The sequence below is a fragment of the Scyliorhinus canicula genome, chromosome 1 (genome assembly GCF_902713615.1).
Source record: "Scyliorhinus canicula chromosome 1, sScyCan1.1, whole genome shotgun sequence".
Taxonomy (NCBI): Eukaryota; Metazoa; Chordata; class Chondrichthyes; order Carcharhiniformes; family Scyliorhinidae; genus Scyliorhinus; species Scyliorhinus canicula.
Window position 1 is genome coordinate 209409999 of NC_052146.1, and position 22037 is coordinate 209432035.

General features: G+C 48.3%; 1 protein-coding gene across 1 annotated transcript in view; it reads left to right on the forward strand.

Annotated features, from left to right (window-relative positions):
- The first annotated feature begins 968 nt into the window (after positions 1 to 968).
- sptlc3 (serine palmitoyltransferase, long chain base subunit 3) overlaps positions 969 to 22037 on the forward strand; it is a 126400-nt gene continuing 105331 nt past the window's right edge. Inside the window, exons 1-2 of the mRNA XM_038792491.1 lie at positions 969 to 1031; positions 16975 to 17166. Coding sequence (XP_038648419.1) covers positions 969 to 1031; positions 16975 to 17166 — 255 coding nt within the window. The remainder of the gene's footprint in view (positions 1032 to 16974; positions 17167 to 22037) is intronic.

Sequence of the window (22037 nt, forward strand, 5' to 3'; positions counted from 1 at the left end):
CCCTTCTGTGTTGTAACCATCGAAGAGTTGTGGGTTTGGAGGAGATTGGAAACATGGGGAGGGGTGAGACCATGAAGAGATCTGAAATCGGAGATGGGATGAAATGAAATGAAAATGAAAATCGCTTATTGTCACGAGTAGGCTTCAATGAAGTTACTGTGAAAAGCCCCAAGTCGCCACATTCCGCCGCCTGTCCGGGGAGGCTGGTACGGGAATCGAACCGTACTGCTGGCCTGCTTTAAAAGCCAGCGATTTAGCCAAGTGAGCTAAACCAAGGTGGACAGTAATTTCTTTGGGAGTGGAGAGTGGATGTCTTTTGGTTTCACATCTCCTCTGAAAATTGACAATTTGCGAATTGGCTGATCCTACCCTGGGTAAACAGCATGGATAACCTATAACCTCGTCACTCTGAAGCGCCGACGCACTTAGTGCCCCCAAGCAACGGTCATTTTCCACTCTTGACAAAGGTCTCTGGCAGAAACCCAAGTGCTTAATCGTCACGAGGGTTTTTTAAAAAAAACAGCAAAGTGGGGAAATTGTGGAGAAGTGAAAATATTGATTTTTTCTTTCAAAAGCATGGTCGCTGTGGTTTAAAAAAATTAACTTTTTGTCTACCGCTGTGTACAAACCATTCTTGTACACCAGTTTAAACGGTATGTACCTGGGCACCGCTTTGCTTTGTATATTTATAATTTAAGATGGCACACCATTGTGTTGACAAAGATAGGGATAAAAAAACAGGAGATGTCAGGAATGCTCAGGAGGTTATGGCAGCATCTGTGGAGAGGGAAACAGGAGCCGGCATTTCCGATTCGATGACCTTGGCGCTCCATCCACAGGTGCTGCCTGGCCTCTGCTGAGCATTTGCTGCATATTCTGTTATTAGTTTCGCATTTCCAGCCTCTGTAGCGTTCCTGCTTTTTGATTTGTAGAAGGGGTGGGAAGTTCAACGCAGGTCCTCAATCGGCATGTCCCTGCATCATTCCGATCTGAGGGACAAACAGAATCCTAGAGGCGAACTGAGGGAAGAGGTAATGTTTATGCCGCGTGATATTGCCTTCAAAAGAGCAGTGGAAGCCCACAGATTCAGTCATTTTTCAAAAGGGGATTGGATAAAAACTTTAGCCTCGGGTTACCCATCCGCCAGTTTTGTAAATTGCTTTTCTCTCTCGACTAATTTGGTTCACCACCGGACGTCAAAAACCACCATGAAACCAGCATGATCTGGCACCATTTTCTTTAAGAAGTATTTTTTTAAAAAATTTGCCTTAAAATAAAATCCTTCGGTATATTTAAGAGTGGTTTCTTAGTGCTGTGGAACTAATACAGCTGAAAATGGGGTTATCACAACAACAAAAAATAAGCATTTTAAATCCAGAGCGCCTCCAGGCTAGAATATGCACCAATTTCCTTTTTTCTAAATGAATGTCTAGTCCGCCACCTGTGGGGGAGACGGTGGTGTTTTTAAAAAATGTTTATAGAAGCATAGAATTCCTACAGTGCAGAAGGAGGCCTTTTGACCCTCTGATAGAGCACCCTACATGAAAACATTAAGACTCCAAGATTTCTTTCAGCTTTGTCCTTGGCTACTTCAACCGCATTCACGGATTTTTATTCTTCTGTACAATGCTGGATATTTGGTGGCATTAAATTTAATTTGCCATGGTTCTGCCCACTTACATTATTTTGTAACTTCTGAGCTGTCTCCCTGGAGACCATTTTCCTCCCATCCTTAACAACACAAAGCCAATGCGCAGAGTGGACAGGGGCAAACCCTTAACCCATCTCATTGGTTGCTCCAAAAAACAGTTCAAATTGAAGCCAATTCATGGCCTCTGCAAAATCCAAACTGAGAAGAAAAAGCATTGCACGTAATCTTGGGCTTGTTCTTAGGCTTGAACCTAGGCAAAAGGCCAAGAAGTGGTAACGTCACTGCAGCTCAGGCTAGTGCTCTGGACACATCAGATCAAATCCCACCACGGCAGCTGGTGGAGTTTGAATTCAGTGAAGAAATCTGGAATTGAAAAGCTAGTCTCTGTTATGGTGACCATAACAACCATTGTCGATTGTCGTAAAAACCCATCTGGTTCACCAATTGTCCCATTAGGGAAGGAAATCTGCCGTCCTTACCCGGTCTGACCTACATGTGACTTCAGACCCACAACAATGTGGGTAACTCTGCAATGGGGTAGCAATTGGGGATGGGCAGCAAATGCTGGCCTTGCCAACGAGGCCATATCCCAGGAAATAATTTTTTAAAGGATGATGTGATTCATAGTAGCAGAAAATGATTTTAGCACAGCTACACGGAGACATTTGGACATTATGTTGGGGTTCAGTAACCAGTTACTTTCTAAACCTTTCTTTGAAAAGAAGGTTTTGAAACACATCTACTAAGTCTCTTTGAGCACCCCCTCCCCTAAACAAACCAGTTTAGTTAAAGAGTCTCCTCATGGGGTCCCTAAGCAGGCACCTGACTGAAACTCGCCATGGTGATTAATTTCACCTGCTGGGGCTGGGCACTGCCAATCTTGTGATTTATTTTTACATTAACACTAAAAATGGCAGTTACTCAAGACAGCCACACTTTAGATTCCGCCATTTGTTGTGCTGATATTGGGCAGATTGCACTGTGAAGACCAGTGCAGTCGAATGGAGACGCCTGGCCCGTGAAGTGAAAATGTCGACAGGGCTATGGGAAGAAAGAGCAGGGCACTAATTGGGTCACGCTGCTGAAGAACCGGGACAAGCACAAGGGACTGAATGGTCTCCTCCTGTGCTCTGTTATTCCATGAATCAGTGCCTGCTGTTTATTGTGCCATTACAAGTCTTACAACATCAGCCTATAGACATCACGTCTCCTCTTGTTTTAATTCCTTCCCCCCACCACCCCTCTCCCTCTGCTTGTGAGGTTGGGTGGGGTGATTTGGATTGTTGGAATTCCTCCAGTAGCCCAGCTGGGATACAGAAGTTCAGCACTCGGAGAGATTGAGCCAGAGTCCCTTACTGTCCTGATGTGCTATGGACACCAAAGCAATCAAGGGACTGGAGATACAAAGGCAAATTAACAGAGATGGAGGATCTTATCGAATGGTCGCTTGCCCAAGTGTATCTGTAGAATAAAATCTGAGTGCGGGATTCTCCCAACGGGAGACTAAGTGCCGACGTCGGAGTGAAAACCGGAGTGTTTCACTCCGGCGTCGGAGGCCGCTCCTCGCCCCTTATTCTCCCACCCCCGGGGGGCGAGGAGTGGCGCCACGTCATTTACGTGCGCCGGGCCTTGGCGCCGTGTAAAAGTGGTGCCGCATGCGCGGTTGCCGGCCGCCCCATAAGAAATGGCGGAGTCACCTTGCGGGGCGGCGGAGGAAAGGAATGCGTCCTTCAGAGACGCCGGCCCGCGATCGCCGTCAATTTGAGCGTTACAAACGGCAAGCGGCGATTCTCCGAGCGGCCTGCCGTAAATCTCGGCGCGCCGTTTTGGGGGGGGTGGGAGAATCGCGTGCGGGTGCTGGGTCGGCGTGGCGGGACTCGGCCAGCACCCCCGCGATTCTCCCACCCGGCTTGGGGGGGCGGGGGGGGAGAGAATTGCGCCCCTAGAATGGTTACAGCACCGAAGGAGGCTATTCATTCCATTTTGTCTCTACTGACTTTCTCCAAGAACAAATCACCTCTCCCGGCCTTACCCTGTAAGGTAGATAAGTCCCCAGGGCCTGATGGGATCTACCCCAGAATACTGAAGGAGGCTAGAGAGGAAATTGCTGAGGCCTTGACAGAAATCTTTGGATCCTCACTGTCTTCAAGTGATGTCCCAGAGGACTGGAGAATAGCCAATATTTTCCCTGTGTTTAAGAAAGGTAGCAAGGATAATCCAGGGAACTATATGCCGGTGAGCCTTACGTCAGTGGTAGGGAAATTACTGGAGAGAATTCTTCGAGACAGGATCTACTCCCATTTGGAAGCAAATGGACATATTAGTGAGAGGCAGCATGGTTTTGTGAAGGGGAGGTGGTGTCTCACTAACTTTATAGAGTTTTTCGAAGAGGTCACAAAGATGATTGATGCAGGTAGGGCAGTGGATGTTGTCTATATGGACTTCAGCAAGGCCTTTGACAAGGTTCCTCATGGTAGACTGGTACAAACGGTGAAGTCACACGGGATCAGGGGTGAGCTGGCAAGGTGGATACAGAACTGGCTAGGTCATAGAAGACAGAGAGCAGCAATGGAAGGGTGCTTTTCTAATTGGAGGGCTGTGACTAGTGGTGTTCCACAGGGATCAGTGCTGGGACCTTCGCTGTTCGTAGTATATATAAATGATTTGGAGGAAAATGTAACTGGTCTGATTAGTAAGTTTGCAGACGACACAAAGGTTGGTGGAATTGCGGATAGCGATGAGGACTGTCAGAGGATACAGCAGGATTTAGATCGTTTGGAGACTTGGGCGGAGAGATGGCAGATGGAGTTTAATCCGGACAAATGCATTTTGGAAGGCCTAATGCAGGTAGGGAATATACAGGGAATGATAGAACCCTCAAGAGTATTTAAAGTCAGAGAGATCTAGGTGTACAGGTCCACAGGTCACTGAAAGGGGCAATACAGGTGGAGAAGGTAGTCAAGAAGGCATACGGCATGCTTGCCTTCATTGGCCGGGGCATTGAGTATAAGAATTGGCAAGTCATGTTGCAGCTGTATAGAACCTTAGTTAGGCCACAGTTGGCGTATAGTGTTGAATTCTGGTCGCCACACTACCAGAAGGAAGTGGAGGCTTTAGAGAGGGTGCAGAAGATATTTACTAGGATGTTGCCTGGTATGGAGGGCATTAGCTATGAGAAGCGGTTGAATAAACTCGGTTTGTTCTCACTGGAACGACGGAGGTTGAGGGGCGACCTGATCGAGGTCTACAAAATGATGAGGGGCATAGACAGAGTGGATAGTCAGAGGCTTGCATAGGTTTAAGGTGCGAGGGGAAAGGTTTAGAGGAGATGTACGAGGCAAGTTTTTTTACGCAGACGGTAGTGGGTGCCTGGAACTCGCTGCCGGAAGGGGTGGTGGAAGCAGGGACGATAGTAACATTTAAGGGGCATCTTGACAAATACATGAATAGGGTGGGAATAGAGGGATATGGACCCAGGAAGTGTAGAAGATTGTAGTTTAGTCGGGCAGCATGGTCGGCACGGGTTTGGAGGGCCGAAGGGCCTGTTCCTGTGCTGTACTTTTCTTTGTTCTTTGTTCTAACTCTGCAAACTTTTTACTTTCTTCGTCAATTCCTTTTTCAAAGCCCTGACTGAATCTACCTCCTCCGCACTCTCCGGCAGTGCGTTCCAGATCATAACCACTAATCTCCCCTCATGTCTCCTTTGCTTATTAACCCAATCCTCTTTTAATTTGAGCCTTTAGATCTCAATCCTTCCGTCAATGGGAACAGTTTCTCCCTATCTACTTGTCCAGTTTCTCCCTGTCTACTCTAGGGAGGCGGTGGCATTGCGGTATTGTCACTGGGTTGATAATCCGGCGACCCAGGGTAATGCTCTGGGGACCCAGGTTCAAATCCTGCCACTGCAAATGGTGAAATTTGAATTCAGTAAAAATCTGGAATTAAAGTCTAATGATGACCATGCAATCATTGTCGAATGTCATAAAAACCATGGTTCACTAATGTTAATTATTGGTGGGCTGTAAATGCTGGCCCAGCCTACGACGGCCATATCCCATGAACGAATAAAGAGAAAAAAACCTTTGTGCCTTTGAATTCAATCAAATCTCCTCTCAACCTTCTTTTCTCCAAGGAAAACAACAGCAGCATCGCTAATCTATCTGCCTAACTGAAGCCTCATCCCTGGGACCAGTGCAAATCTTTTCCGCACCCTGTCTAATACATCCGGCTCAGGCCCCTTTTTCCCTCCCTCTTTGCTCCGGCTCGGACCACTTTTCCCCCCTCCACTTGCTTGCTTAGCATTTGTTATCCATCCCTAAATGTCTTTGAGAAGGTGGTGGTGAGCTGCCTTCTTGAGCCGCTGCAGTCCATCTTGCGTAGGTATATCTGCAGTGCTGGGTTTTGACCCAGCCAAGTGAAGGAACTGCGATATATTTCCAAGTGTGAGGCTTGGAGGGGAACTTCCAGGCGGTGGTGTTCCCATGCATCTGCTGCCCTTCTCCTTCTAAGTGGCAGAGATCGCAGGTTTGGAAGGTGCTATCGAAGGAGCTGCGATACATCTTGTAGACGGTACACACTGCTGTCCCTGTGCGTCAGTGGTAGAGGGAGTGAATGTCTAAGTTCGTGGGTGAGGTGCCAATCAAGCGGGTTGCTGTGTCCGGGATGAAATTGAGATTCTGGAGTATGGTTGAAGCTTGGCTATCTTTGATCCTTCCCAAAGGACCCCCATCCTCCAACTCCTTTCCTATTTCGAGTGTTCCAGGTCTGCTCCCAGATCGGTTAAGGCACACCCAAGATAAACTGCTGCTAAACTTGTTTCATCCCCCTTAGCCATATTTCTTCAGAACAGCATTTCTCAAGGGAGTGTTTTCTATTTCATTCAATGTCATATAGTTTTGTGTTGGTCAGGACAATAATGAACGCTTTGTAGATAACGTTGGTAAATATGTTTTAAGGAATGAATTTTTTTGAAATGAATTTATTCAGCATTGAAAGTGATGTTTAATGGGAAGGATGTTCAAAATAATTCAGTGTTTGTGAGTGGTTTGTTTTAGTATGCTTTTTCTTTGACTTGTTGTCCTAACTCTGGCCCCAGGTCCCCTTCACCCAATTGCCCCTATTTGCTGACCTACATTGCCTGCTGTTCAAGCAGAACTCAATTTTAACATTCCCATCCTGGTTTTCAAATAGCTCCAGGCCCCTTCCTGACTCCAGTAATCTCCTGCAGTCATACAATCCTCCAGGATTTCAGGTCTTTTCTCTTTAATTTAGTGTACCCAATTCATTTTTTCCAATTAAGGGGCAATTTAGCATGTTCAATCCACCTACCCTGCACATCTTTGGGTTGTGGGGGCAACGCAAACACGGGGAGAATGTGCAAACTCCACACGGACAGTGACCCAGAGCCGGGATCGAAGCTGGGACCTCGGCGGCCGTGAGGCCGTAGTACTAACCACTGCGCCACCGTGCTGCCCAGGATTTCTGGTCTTTTGTATGCAGCACCCCCCCCCATGTTAATTGCTCCACCATTGGCGGGCGCTAAGCTCTGGAATTCCGTCCCGAAGACACTGTTTTAATTTTTCTAAATTTTTAGAGTACCCAATTCTTTTTTTCCCAATGAAGGGGCAATTTAGCGTGGCCAATCCACCTAACCTGCACACCTGTGGGTTAGATAGAACAGTACAGCACAGAACAGGCCCTTCGGCCCTCAATGTTGTGCCGAGCCATGATCACCCTACTCAAACCCACGTATCCACCCTATACCCGTAACCCAACAACCCCCCCTTAACCTTACTTTTATTAGGACACTACGGGCAATTTAGCATTGCCCGTAGGGTGTGGGGTGAAACCCACGCAGACACGGGGAGAATGTGCAAACTCGACGTGGACAGTGACCCGGAGCCGGGATCGAACCCAGATCCTCAGCGTCGTGAGGCAGCAGTGCTAACCACCGCACCACCGTGCCCCGCCCTCGAAGGCACTTTTTTTAACCTACCTCTTTGACCATGCAAGATTTCGGTCATCAGTATCTCCCTTGTAACTTGGTGCCAGATTTTATTTGATAATACTCCTGTGAAGTACCTGGGGACATTTTATTCTGTTAAAATCCAGTTTGGCATTGATATATACGGAATCTCATTTATCAGTGTTTAAAGGTTTCCAAAACCATTGGGAAATCGCCAGCCAAAAGCCACTCTAGCAGGCAGTAAGAGTGCTGTGGAAGATTCCAGCACCATCACTTAATGCCATAGTTTTATATATAGTTTTAATCCATAGTTTTAGTCAGTTCTTCATCAGTTCAGCTTTTTAGTAGACAACCAGGTATTCGTAAATTTCTCCTCGCGTTAGTTAATTATCTAGAATGTGGAGCACCGAAACAGGTCACTCACAGAATTACAGAACTGTTGTGATACAGAAGGAGGCCATTCAGCCCATGGTCTCTGCAGCTGCTCTCCAAATGAGCATCATGACTTCATGCATTGCCCTGCCTTTCCCCGTACCCCTGCATATTGTTTCTATTCAAACAATAATCTAATGCCCTCTTGAATGCCTCGATTGAACCTGCCTCCGCCACACTCCCTGGATGTGCATTCCAGACCCAAACCACTCGCTGTGTGAAAAGCTTTCTGTCTCACGTCACATTTACACCTTTTGAAAATCATGTTAAATCTGGGCCCTCTCGTTCTCGATCCTTTTCTGAGCGGGAGGATTTCCTCCCCATCTGCTCTGTCCAGCCCCCTCATGACATTGAACATCTCGATCAAATCTCCTCTCGGCCTTCTTCTTTCCAAGGAGAACAGTCCCAACGTCTCCAATCTATCCTCCTCCTCCCCCCCCCCCCCCCCCTCCAAGAACCATTCTTGCAAACCTCTTCTGCACTCACTCCAATGTAATCACATCCTCCCCATAGTGTGGTGCCCAGAACTGTGCACAATATTCCACCCGAGGTCTAACTAGTATATTGTATAAATTCAGCATAACCTCCTTACTCTTGTACTCTCTGCCCCTATTAATAAAACCCAGACTGCTAAATGCTTTATTGACTAGGCTCTCTACATGTCCTTCAATGATCTATGCACATATACACCCAGCTCCCTCGGCTCCTGCATTCCCAACTTGCCCATGCTGGTATTTATGCTTCCCACAATCTCTTACCTCAACACATCCTCCTATTCACCATATATCTTTCGATTACTTTCTCCCTCATTTGTTCATCTAGTTTCCCCTCAAATGTACCTACACTATTCATCTCATTCACATTCCAACCACTTTCTGAGATTATGTTGTTAATTCATTTTTATCAATGAGATAGAGAAGTGCCCTCGACTAGGGGCTTTTCACAGTAATTTCATTTGAAGCCTATTTGTGACAATAAGCAATTTCTTCTTCTTCCCTTCAGCCCACGGTGCCGTCTGCCTTTCTCAAAAGCAAAACACAGCAGAGACTGCCGAGGTCCCAGGTTCGATCCCGGCTCTGGGTGACTGTCCGTGTGGAGTTTGCACATTCTCCCCGTGTTTGCGTGGGTTTCGCCCCCACAACCCAAAGATGTGCAGGGTAGGTGGATTGGCCACGCTAAATTGCCCCTTAATTGGAGAAAAATGAATTGGGCACTCTAAATTTATATTTAAAAAATACCAGAGGCTGGCAATCTGAAGTAAAGTGAGATAATGCTGGAAACGCTCAGTAGGCCAGGCTGCATCTGTGATGAGAGAAACCAATCCAGTCAACCTTTCTGGTCAATAATCTTTCATCACAACTTGGGAAAAGTTGGAACGATGACAGGTTTAAAACAAGTGCAGAGGCAGGGAAGAGGGGGCCGGGAAGGTCTGTGATAGGGCGGAATGCAGGAAAGATTAAGGGCAGGATTTACCGACCACCCCGCCATGTGTTTTTTGGCAGGGAAGGCAGCCCACCTGCGGGATCTACCTGTCATGCCATTGTCAGCGGGATTTCCCATTGACAGCACCCCTCCACTGGGAAACCCGTGCACCGGCATGGGACCACAATGTTCCGCCCTAAACGTCAGAAGGGATGAAAATGAAATGAAAATGACTTATTGTCACAAGTAGGCTTCAATGAAGTTACTGTGAAAAGCCCCTAGTCGTCACATTCCGGCGCCTGTTCGGGCAGGCTGGTACGGCAATTGAACCGTGCTGCTGGCCTGCCATAGATAGAGAAATACAGCACAGAACAGGCCCTTCGGCCCACGATGTTGCGCCGAACTTTTGTCCTAGGTTAATCATAGAATTTTGGACAATTTATCATGGCCAATCCACCCAACCTGCACATCTTTGGGCTGTGGGAGGAAACCGGAGTACCCGGAGGAAACCCACGCAGTCACGGGGAGGATGTGCAGACTCCACACAGACAGCGACCCAAGTCGAAATCGAACTTGGGACCCTGGAGCTGTGAAGCAATTGTGCTATCCACAATGCTACCGTGCTGCCCTTAAGAAGTTAACCTACACTCCATTATTCTACCCTAACCCATGTACCTATCCAATAGCCGCTTGAAGGTCCCTAACTTTTCCGACTCAACTACTTCCACAGGCAGTGCATTCCATGCCCCCACTACTCTCTGGGTAAAGAACCTACCTCTGACATCCCCTCTATATCTTCCACCATTTATCTTAAATTTATGTCCCCTTGTAATGGTGTGTTCCACCCGGGGAAAAAGTCTCTGACTATCTACTCTATCTATTCCCCTAATGATCTTATAAACCTCTATCAAGTCGCCCCTCGTCCTTCTCTGTTCTAATGAGAAAAGGCCTAGCACCCTCAACCTTTCCTCGTATGAGTCTGCTTTAAAAGCCAGCGATTTAGCCCAGTGTGCTAACCAGCCCCTGCAAGGCAAAAGGAAGTGGTAATGGGACAGGATAAAAAATATCATGTTTTTTTCATTCATGAGATGTGGGTGTCGCAGCATTATTGCCCATCCCTAATTGCCCTTGAGAAGGTGATGGTGAGCTGCCTCCTTGAACTGCTGTGGCACCTGTGATGTAGGTACACCAACAGTGCTGTTAGGGAGGGAGTTCCAGGAATTTGACCCAGTGTCTGTGATGGAACGGCAATATATTTCCAAGTCAGGATGGTGAGTGGCTTGGAGGAAAACACCCAGGTGGTGGGGTTCCCAGGTATCTGCTGCTCTTGTCCTTCTCGATGGTAGTGGTCGTGGGTTCGGAAGGTGCTGTCTAAGGAACCTTGGTGAGTTCCTGCAGTGCATTTTGTAGATGGTACTTACGGCTGCCACTGTGCATCAGAGGTGGAAAAGGTCATAAGTTCATAAGATATAGGAGCAGAACTAGACCATTCGGCCCATCGAGTCTGCTCCACCATTCTATCAGGCAGATGAATTCCTCATCTGCTACCTACAATGTGACAGACTAAGAGCTGGATTGCGAAATCAGCCAGAGCATCTCTTCCCTAGAACACATGACCTAGGAGCAGGAGTAGGCAATTTAGCCTCCCGAGCCCAACACCCTCAATGTGATCATGGCTGATCCCATCCTAGCCTCAACTCCACCGTCCTGCCCGTTCTCCATAACTAGTGAATGTTTGGGGAAGGGGCGTCAATCAAAGAGGCTGTTTTTTCCTGGATGGTGTTTCAAGTATTGTTGGAGCTGCTCTGATCCAGGGGAGTAGAGAGCTATTCATCACACTCCTGACTTATGCCTTGTCCGTGGTGGGCAGGTTTTGGGGAGTCAGTAGGTGAGTTACTCGACGCAAGATTCCGAGCTTCTGACCTGCAGAGGTGCCACAGTATTTATCTGACTGGTCAGTTGCTGATCAATGGACAGGTGGTGGCAGAATGGTATTATCATTGGACTAGCAATACAGAGACCCAGGGTATTGCTCTGGGAACCCAGGTTCAAATCCCACCAAGGCACGTGATGGAATTTGAATTCAATAAAAAGTCTGGAGTTAAAAGTCAAATGATGACCATTAAACCATTGTCAATTGTCGTAAAACCCATCTGGTTCACTAATGCCTTTCAGAGAAAGAAATCTTCCGTCCTCGCCTGGTCTGGCCGACACTCCAGGCACACAGCAATGTGGTTGACTCTTAAACTGCCTCTGAAATGGCCTGAGCTGTTTCAAACCAGTGAAAAGATGAGTCTAGAGGAGGTGTGAATGGCAAGAGCAGAAACATTACAAAAGCTGCTGTCTGATAAAATGGAAGCCATGATGTGGAGATGCCGGCGTTGGACTGGGGTGAGCACAGTAAGAAGTCTTACAACACCAGGTTAAAGTCCAACAGGTTTGTTTCAAACACGAGCTTTCGGAGCACGGCTCCTTCTTCACCTGAAGAAGGAGCCGTGCTCCGAAAGCTCGTGTTTGAAACAAACCTGTTGGACTTTAACCTGGTGTTGTAAGACTTCTTACTGTGATAAAATGGAGGCAGAGGTTTTGTTCTGAAATGCAATGCTTAGTCAGGAAGATGGAGAGATGAGGTCCTGTTCCTCGAGTTTTCATTGGTCTTCACTGTGCCAGAGGCCGAGGATGAAGAGGTCAGACTTGGAGAAAGGTGGAGAATTGAAATGATGGATGACAGGAAACTCGGGGTTATGCTTGTGGACTGAACGGATGGGTTCCACACACCCGCTTTCTGTCTTAAGTTGTGAACAGCGAATTGATATGGGACTGAAAGAAATACTAATCAATCTCTGTTTCACCTGGTTGCCTTGAACAGTTAGGAGGGAAGAGGTAAAAGAACAGGGGCGGGATTCTCCGAACCCCGCCGGCTCGGAGAATCGCCGGGGGCCGGCGTCAATCCCGCCCCCACCGTGTCCCGAATTCTCTGGCACCGGAGATTCGGCAGGGGCGGGAATCGCTGCGCGCCGGTCGGCATGCCCCCCTCCCCCCGGCGATTCTCCGGCCCGCGATGGGTCGAAGTCCCGCCGCTGTCAAGCCTCTCCCGCCGGCGTGGATCAAATCACCTACCTTACCGGCGGGAGCAGGCGGCGCGGGCAGGGTCCTGGGGGGCGCGGGGCGATCTGTCCCTGGGGGGTGCCCCCACGGTTGCCTGGCCCACGATCGGGGCCCACCGATCGGCAGGCGGGTCTGTGCTGTGGGGGCACTCTTTTCCTTCCGTCTTCGCCATAGTCTTCACCATGGCGGAGGTGGAAGTGACCCTCTCCCCTGCGCATGCGCGGGGATGACGTCAGCAGCCGCTGACGCTCTGGCGCATGCGCGGACTTCCGCCAGCCGGCAAAGTCCCTTTGGCCCCGGCTGGCGTGGCGCCAACGGCCTTCCACGCCAGCCGGCGGGGCGCCAACCACTCCGGCGCGGGCCTAGCCGCTCAATGTTAGGGCTTGGCCCCTAAAGGTGCGGGGACGTCTGCACCTTTGGGGCGGCCCGACGCTGGAGTGGTTCACGCCACTCCATCATGCCGGGACCCCCCCCCCCCCCCCCCCCCCCCCCCCCCCCCCCCCCCCCCGCCCCGCCCCGCCGGGCAGGGGAGAATCCCGGCCCAGGTGTTGCATCTCCTGTGCCTGTATGGAAATGTGTGGTGGGGAGATGAGGGGCTTTTGGGGGTGATTGAGGAGTGGGTCAGGGGTCACAGATGGACGCTGTTTCTCATATTGCTGGTATTTATTTTTAGACAGGCACTTTGGATTTCAATTTGTCCCACTGCAAAGAACTGTCTAAAAATAAATATAAACCCTAATGAGGAACAGTGTCTCGCTGCAGAGCTAGAGAGTCAAGGCAGGCCTGAACTGTCCAGTCAAATAAAGAGTCCAGCATGGCTTAGGCTCATTCACTAGTTTTGATAAAGTGGGAGGAGTACAAAGGAGCTGGCGCGGACACAGTGGGCCGAATGGCCATCCCCTGTGCTGGAACATTCCATGAATTGAAAATTATGAAAAATAATTGTTTGAGTTACAAAATTGTTTTGAGTTGGAGACTGCGAAGGCTGAGACATTGAACTGTCAAAGGTTGCAGTTTAAAGTCTTGGTTTGTGTTGAGGGAAATCATCCCGAGTGGGCCAATAACAGCTTGCATTTATATAGGACCTCGAATGTAGTAAAATATGACAGGGTGCTTCCCCGGAGCGTTAATAAACAAATAAGAGTGAGCAACAGCTTGGTTAAAGAATTAGCATTTAAAGAACATTGTGAAGGAGGAGAGAGGGAGAGGAGCAGAGAGTTCAAAGGAGGAGAGGAGGCAGAGAGTTAAAAGTGAAGAGAGGGGCGGCGAGTTAAAGGCGGAGAGAGGGAGAGTGGTTTATGGAAGGGATTCCAGATGAATTGAGGGCACAAGCAATTGAAGGCTTGGCCGCCAGTGGAGTAATTCAAATCGAAGAGGTTCGACTTAGAGGAACGCGGAGATCCCTGAAGATTGTCGGGTGGGAATTTCTGCTAAAGTGAGGGAAATCCAGAGAGCGCGCCTTCACTGGGACTCTTGTTCTCAATTTGCAGACTGCGCAGAGGCAGTGCAGACAAGTCTAGCGGAGGTTTGCACACAGCCGTTTAGCAGTGTCTGTGGAAACTCGTAAACGGGTGGGGGAAATTGAGAAACTGGTAAATGCTTTGTTCTATCCCTCCCTGCAAGATAGACTGTAGCATGGAAACGGGGGATTCGACCCATCGATGCATCTGCGACACATAAACCTCTTCCCACCCCTTCTTCACCTCACCCGATCAACCTGTCCTATTCCTTTCCCCCTCATGCATTTATCCAGTTTCCTCTGCATCGACCACTCCCTGCGGTTGTAAAATTCCACATTCTCACCACTCTCTGTGTAAATAAGTTTCTCCTGAAATCCCCATTGGATTTATTTGCGACCATCGTATTTATGATCTCCAGTTTGATCTCCTCCACAAGCATAAACATCTCTGTGCTTAGTTTGTCAGAGGCTACAGTAGGTCATAGATAGGTTGGAGACTTGGGCAGAGAAATGGCAAATGGCGTTTAATCCAGACAAATGTGAGGTCATGCATTTTGGTAAATCTAACGTAGAGGGAAAATATACCGTAAATTGCAAAACGCTTAGGAATATAGAAAGTCAGAGAGACCTGGGCATGCAGGTCCACAGATCTTTGAAGGCAACGCAAGTGGACAAGGTAGTCGAGGAATGCTTGCCTTCATTGGACGGGGCATTGAGTATAAAAACTGGCAAGTCATGCCACAGCTGTATAGAGCCTTCGTAAGGCCGAACTTAGAATATTGCGCACAATTCTGGTCCCCACACTACCAGAAGGATGTGGAGGCTTTGGGGAGGGTGTAGAGAAGGTTTACCAGGATGTTACCTGGTTTGGAGGGTGTTAGCTATATGGAGAGGCTGAATAGATGTTGTTGCTATATTTATCTGGTTAGAAATATGGCAGTCAATATGGTCGCCTTTCTTAATCCTAATTATATTTGCTCTAGAGTTGCCAGGTATCTTTCGATACCGCTACAAGGTTCAAACTCGAATACTGATCAAAGAACCAATGCACCAGTTAGTTAGTTCAAAGGCAATACTATTTATTTACACACACAATAATATCTACTCATGCACAAAATACCACAAAATAAACTATCTCTAACGCTAACGCCTATACTTAACTTCGGTGCCCACTCAGTCAGAGGAACAATAGCCGTTGTTCGGATCTGAGGTTGTTGGGTTCGAAGAGGTACAGGAGAACAGCTAAGGTCGTCCGTCTGATAGTGAGTGTTGACCTTGGACTTACTTGCTTCTGGTGCAGCTGGTGGACGGGTCTCTCCGCTTCGAGAGCCGAGTCCAAGAAAGCGATTCTCTCTCGGGGGTTTCTTCTTATACCCGAAGGGGCATCGCGCGCTTTTGGGCGGGCCTTGAACTTGGCCCCACTTAATTGGGCCGCATCTTGAACACTGGTATTGATCTTGACCAATAAAGGGATGGGTGCACTGATGGCTGGGCGTGTCCTAGGTGGCCGTTGGCCTTGCTTTGTTTACGCCTTTGGTTTGGGGAACTGGCGGCGGGGTGTCTGGAGCTAGATCGGTTGCTTGAGTGTTTCCTTTGTTCCCGGAGATGAGCCATCAATATGTTAATTGACCTATAGTTTCAGTCTCGTCTGGGAGTTGCCTTCTCAATACGTATACAGGCTCTGTGCCTGCTTGCTTTCTTAACATTGTCCATATTTCCCTACAGTCATTGCAATCATCCATTTTGTATTCTGGAAGTGGCCATCCCAGATGGCTACAATGTGGACTGTTTTCATTAGACAGACCGAGGTTGAGGGGTGACCTCAACCTGATAGAGGTCTACAAGATTATGAGGTGCATGGATAGAGTGGATGGGCAGGCTTTCCTAGTGTGGAGGGATCAGTCACCAGGGGGCATAGATTTAAGGTCCGTGGAGCAAAGTTTAGAGGAGATGCGCGAGGCAGTTTTTTTACACAGTGTGTGGTGAGTACCTGGAACGCGATGGCAGGAGAGGTTGTGGAAGCCGATACATTAACAGCGTTCGAAAGACATCTTGATAAATGCATGGCTAGGATGGCACATGGAAGTGCTGAGGGTTTTGGCAAAGGTTGATATCATGACTGGTACTGGCTTTGCGGGCCGAAGGGCCTGTTCCTGTGCTGTATTGTTCTTTGTTATCTTATCAGGGCGGCACGGTGGCGAGTGGTTAGCACTGCTACCTCGCGTTGTCCAGGATCCGGGTTCAATCGCGGTCCCAGGTCACTGTCCGTGTGGAGTTTGCACATTCTCCCCGTGTCTACGTGCATCTCACCCGCACAACCTAAAGGTGTGCAGGTAGGTGGATTGGCCACGCTAAAATGCGCCTGTATTGGAAATTTTAAAAAAATATCAATCCTCATCAAACCCCTTCATAAATCGGAAAGACTTCTATCGGGTCCAAGTAACCTTATAAAAAAAATAAATGAGACCCAGCCTGTTCAATCTTTCCTGATGGGTTCATGTGCTGTTACGTGATTTGGACATTCTGAATTCTCCCTCTGTGTACCTGAACAGGTGCCGGAATGTGGCAACTAGGGGCTTTTCGCAATAACATCATTGCTGTGTTAACGCAAACCTACTTATGACAATAATAAAGATTATTATTATTATTATTATGATTAAATCCTTTTTGCATCTTTGGCAGTCTCCTTTTCATGATATTGAGACCAGAACTGTTCACACAGTATTTTTAAGTGTCTATAACCTTGACCATAACTTCACAGTAAGCTATAATGCTAAGCAGGGTGAATTGAGGGAAGTCTGTTCCGAGTTTTGTTAGGGAGCCATTGTTGGCCTGTAGCTGATCTTTGTGAGGCGAGGTGTCATGACACAGTCAGTGAATGAAGGGAGTATAAACACGCACTAACAAATCTTCATTTTTTTCGCTCTTTACCCACAGTACAATGGCAAGTCCACAATCGAACACCAGAAGAAGATTTTCTCGGAATCCTTTGAGCAGCCTCCGATTTACGTCCCAGTCCTCACTTACATGGGTTACGGGATTGTCACCTTGTTTGGGTATTTAAGGGACTTCCTGCGTTCCTGGGGTCTGGAGAAATGTCACGCGGCTCGGGAGAGAAAAGAGCAGAAGGTATGATTCTCTCGGTTCTCCGGCGAAGCTGAAGTTAGATGTTTGATACAATGGTGAATGTTGATACAATGGTGAATGTTGCTCCTGAATATGTTCGTCAACGCCGCCATGACATTTTGATGCTCTCCGAGCTTCCATTCTCTTTTTCATTCTTCCAGTTAAACCTGCTTTTTGCTGGTAGTAGGTAATTAATGTCGAAAAGCGGTTTTATGCCAAGCTGCACCTCGTTCCTGCTTCACCCGAGGGGCCGTCTCACTTTTACTCATGAGTAGAGATCTAATTTGGAGATTGTCGGGGGTGAGGGGGCTATTCCACCAGGGGAGGAACTGGAACAACCACAGCCCCATCCTCTCACAAACTTGCATTTAAATGGTGCCTTTCACATCCTCAGCCGGAGGTAGTGGAGGTATTCATGCAAATTCCTCCTTCCGCTATTGTTCAAACAGCACGTTTACTCAGTTTTCAGCGACTTGCTCCTAATCTACTTTTAAACCTCATTGGTGACGAGATCCTTGCATCTCATTTCATCCTATAGCTCCGCACTGTATTGTTGAGGGGATTCGGGGAAGGGGATGCACTCCTCAATCCAGCATGATGTGCCATGCATTGATGAAGACCCACCTCTACGCTTGTCTATAACAACATCAACAATGTTCATTTATTTAGCACTTGTAACATAATAAAATGTTCCAAGGTTCTTCACTGGAGTGTTATTGAACAAAACTTGAAAACTAGACCCAAACGGTGACTAAAAACGTGGTCAGAAAATCCGGTTTAAAGGGGCGGGATTCTCCGAACTCTTTTCCTTCCACCTTCGCCATAGTCTTCACCATGGCAGAGGCGGAAGTGACCCCCTCCCCTGCGCATGCGCGGGGATGACGTCAGCAGCCGCTGACGCTCCGGCACATGCGTGGACTTCCGCCGGCCGGCGAAGTCCCTTGGGCCCCGGCTGGAGTGGCGCCAAAGTCCTTCCACGCCAGCCGGCGGAGCGCCAACTACTCCGGTGCGGGCCTTGCCCCTCAATGTTAGAGCTTGGCCCCTAAAGGTGTGGAGACTTCCGCACCTTTGGGGCGGCCCAACGCCGGAGTGGTTCACGCCACTCCATCACGCCGGGACACCCCCCCCCCCCCTCCCCCCCCCCGCCCCGCCGGGTAGGGGAGAATCCCGGCCAAGGATAGTCTCAAAGGGGGAGATGGAGGTGGAGAGATTTAGGAAGGACATTTCAAAACTTAGGCCACAGGCAGCTGAAGGCACAGACACCAGTAGTGGGAGCCTTTAAAATGAAGAGCCAGAATTTGATGAACGCCAAGATTTCGGAGGGTTGTTGAGGCTGGAGGAGGTTAGAGAGAGGTAGAGTTCGAGGCCACATACGAAAAAAAGGATGAGAATTTTAAAGTTGTAAATTGCCTTGGTTGGGCCTGGGGTCAGACATCAAGGGTGAACAGGGACTTCATGGCCTGGGAGGGGGATTGCAGTCCCAGGGCTAGTGGGGTGCCCGGGACAAGTGGGGTGCTAGGGGCGCCTCTCAGGCTTCATGTTTTAAATTGAGTTTTGCACCCTCCACACTGAGCAGTCAGAGCCACAGACCGGCTTAAACACAATCAGGACCTGGAGAGTTACAATCTTTTCAAGTCGGTCTCTCCGTTTCTATGCCAATTTCACAGAGTTGCTGCACTGCTGCTTCTGAGCTTTGGGCAGCTTTTTTGTTTTAAATATTTTTATTAAGGCATTTAAATTTTAACAATTTTCAAGAGGAGAAAAAACAAAGCATATAACATCCACCCAACCAACAACCAACCCGGGGATCCGATTTTTCTTTTTCTTTTGAAAACCCCACCAGAAAACCGAAGCCACACAAAGATTAATCGTATTTGTTCTGCCAGTTAGTGGACCATGGTACCAGAAAATCAGGCTAAAGTGACTCCAATTTTAAAGGATCATGGTCAACACAAGATCTTGTTAGGGATGTGGGCTGGAGGGAAGGTGTGGGCGGCGGGGTGGGGGCAGCGGGGGGAGGCGGGGGGGGGGGATGTTGGAGCGAGAGGGGAGGGGAGGATTCTGGAACTTTCCTCAACTAACTTTTCTCATTAGAACGGAGAAGGATGAGGGGGTGACTTGATAGAGGTTTATAAGATGATCAGGGGAATAGATAGAGTAGACAGTCAGAGACTTTTTCCCTGGGTGGAACAAACTATTACAAGGAGACATAAATTTAAGGTGAATGGTGGAAGATATAGGGGGGGATGTCAGAGAGTAGTGGGGGCATGGAATGCACTGCCTGTGGAAGTAGTTGAGTCGGAATAGGAGTTGGATAGGTACATGGATTACGGTAGAATGATGGGGTATAGATTAATTTGTTCTTAATCTAGGACAAAAGTTCGGCACAACATCGTAGGCCGAAGGGCGTGTTCTGTGCTGGGAGAACTATCTGGGAGGGTGGCGGAAGCAGATTCAGTAGGAACTTTCCAAAGGATGAATTTGGATAAATGCTTGAAGAGGGACCGTTTGCTGATGAATGGAATTAATTGGACACCTCTCCCAAAGAGCTGGCACTGAGCGGATGGGCCAAATGACCACCTCTGCTGTATAGTTCTAGGACTCTGTTACGTTCCATGCAGGCATCATCACCCCCCCCCCACCCCCACAAAAACACACACACACGCATTGCATTAAACTCTCTTGTGAAAAGGTTATACCTGTCAGAAAGGTGTCTTGCACTCTCGCTTCACCATCTGTGCCAAGTAACACTCAGAACAGGAATGTTGGAAAGTAGGTGGAGTGCCAACTCTATTTTCTTTTTAATGTGGGTGGAGAGAATTTAAATATTCAACTTTCAGGTACATAGCTCATTTGGTTAAAAAAACGTACGAATCTGAACAATAAAAGGCAATTACCCTATGACACAGATCTAACTTTAATTAAAATATGTATTTAAAAACTATTCCAACGCATTACAAATAATCAGTGAGACCCATCCTGAGTACATCAAATTCCTGTTTATTATTCTTACAGAGAAGGGCACAAATCTCCACTCCCCATTGCTGCTCTCTCCTATTCCCCTCCCCTCCCCTCCCACACCCCTCAATTACCTTGGTCACTCACCCTACTCTTCAAAAGCCTCCTCGAGCGCTCCCCTCCGAAGTTCAAATGTTCTTTCCAGGCGACGCCCAGACATTGTCCTGACTTCATCAAGTTTCATATCTGTGAGGCCAAAGATCGCGTACCTGCCATTTCTGCCTGGCCCCATCTTTTTTTTAATAAATTTAGATTACCCAATTATTTTTTCCAATTAAGGGGCAATTTAGCATGTCCAATCCACCTACTCTGCACATTTCTGGGTTGTGGGGGCGAAAGCCACGCAGACACGGGGAGAATGTGCAAACTCCACACGGACAGTGACCCAGAGCCGGGATCGAACCTGGGACCTCAGCGCCGTGAGGCGGTTGTGTTAACCACTAGGCCACCGTGCTGCCCTACCTGGCCCCATCTTGGCGCACCTGCTGCTGAAACCCTCGCTTGTCTCATTGTTAGGCCAGGACTGGACCAATCCCGACGACCTCTGGGACGGCCTCCTACTTTCTACCTTCCATAAACTTGAGGCCATCTAAAACTCTGTCTCGACGGCTGTCACAGGCATGGAGGTGGAAGGGTTGCGACCTGTGACCTCTGTACCCCTCTGCTAAAGATTTCACCTTTGGATGAGGACCACATTTGACTCACCTGTAATAGGCACAAGAGCAGGCCATTGGGCCCCTCTACATTGTCCCATTATTCAGTGAGACCATGGCTGTGACCTGTACCGTAACTCCATCCCAACAGCCTTGGCTCCATATTCCTTTAAACCCTCGTCTAGCAAAAATTTATTTAAAATTATTGAGTCAGAACAATTCCACACTTGATTGCCTGAAGAAATGTTTCCTGATTTCTTTCCTAAGTGATCTGTCTCTGATTTTAAGATTATGTCCCTTGTTCTAGACTTTGTCACCAGGGAATTAAGTTTGGCCCTATTGAACCCATAAACCTAACTCTTTTCAAAGCTCTAAATAAACTCAATCAAATTGCTGCTGAACCTTTTATGTTCTAAGGATTGCAAGGCTAGTGCAATTAGCCTTAAACGCAATATCTCCTGTGATTAAATAACCTGCCAACGCTCTCTGCTTATCTAACCTCTCACATAGCATCACAGTGGCGCCATTACACAGGCTTTAACCTTGAATGTGCAGAGATAGGCCCAAAGGTGAGAGTCTATATATGTTCAGTATGAACAAATTCAATGGTAACGTGCTGGAAATGTTCAACAAGCCTGGCAGCATCTGTGGAGAGAGATACAGAGTTAACATTTCAGGTTGATGACCTTTCATCAGAACTGGAACAAGTTTGAGATGTGGTGTGTTTGGAACCACTCGTGGAGTCCGAGTTGCTGTGGCGACAGAAGCATGTTGTAGTCTGGAGCTATGGATAGTGATGGTAAAGGCTTCAATATTCTGTCCATCACATGGCTGGCCAGGAACCTCTCTCAGCTTAGTGGCAGATTTACAGTTAGTGGGGTCCTGTAGGTCCTGTGCTCAGCTTTGTTTTTGAGTCCGCCCCCAACCCAAAGGCCGAAGCCAAGAAAATGCTCAAATCGCCTTGCCCGGAGTCCTCCGTCAGCTGCCTCGCTCGGGGTCGGTCCACTGCCTCGCCTGGGATCCATCGTCTCGCCTGAGGTCCATTGCCTGCGGCGCCTCATCTGGGTCTGTTTGCTGCCTGGCCTGGGGTCAGTTGCCTCACCTGGGATCCATCCACTGCCTCAGTCAGCTGGGACTGCTCACCGCCTCTCCCTCGCCCACCTTGGTTCGCCGCTTCTACCTTGCCTGTTGAGCTCTGGCACT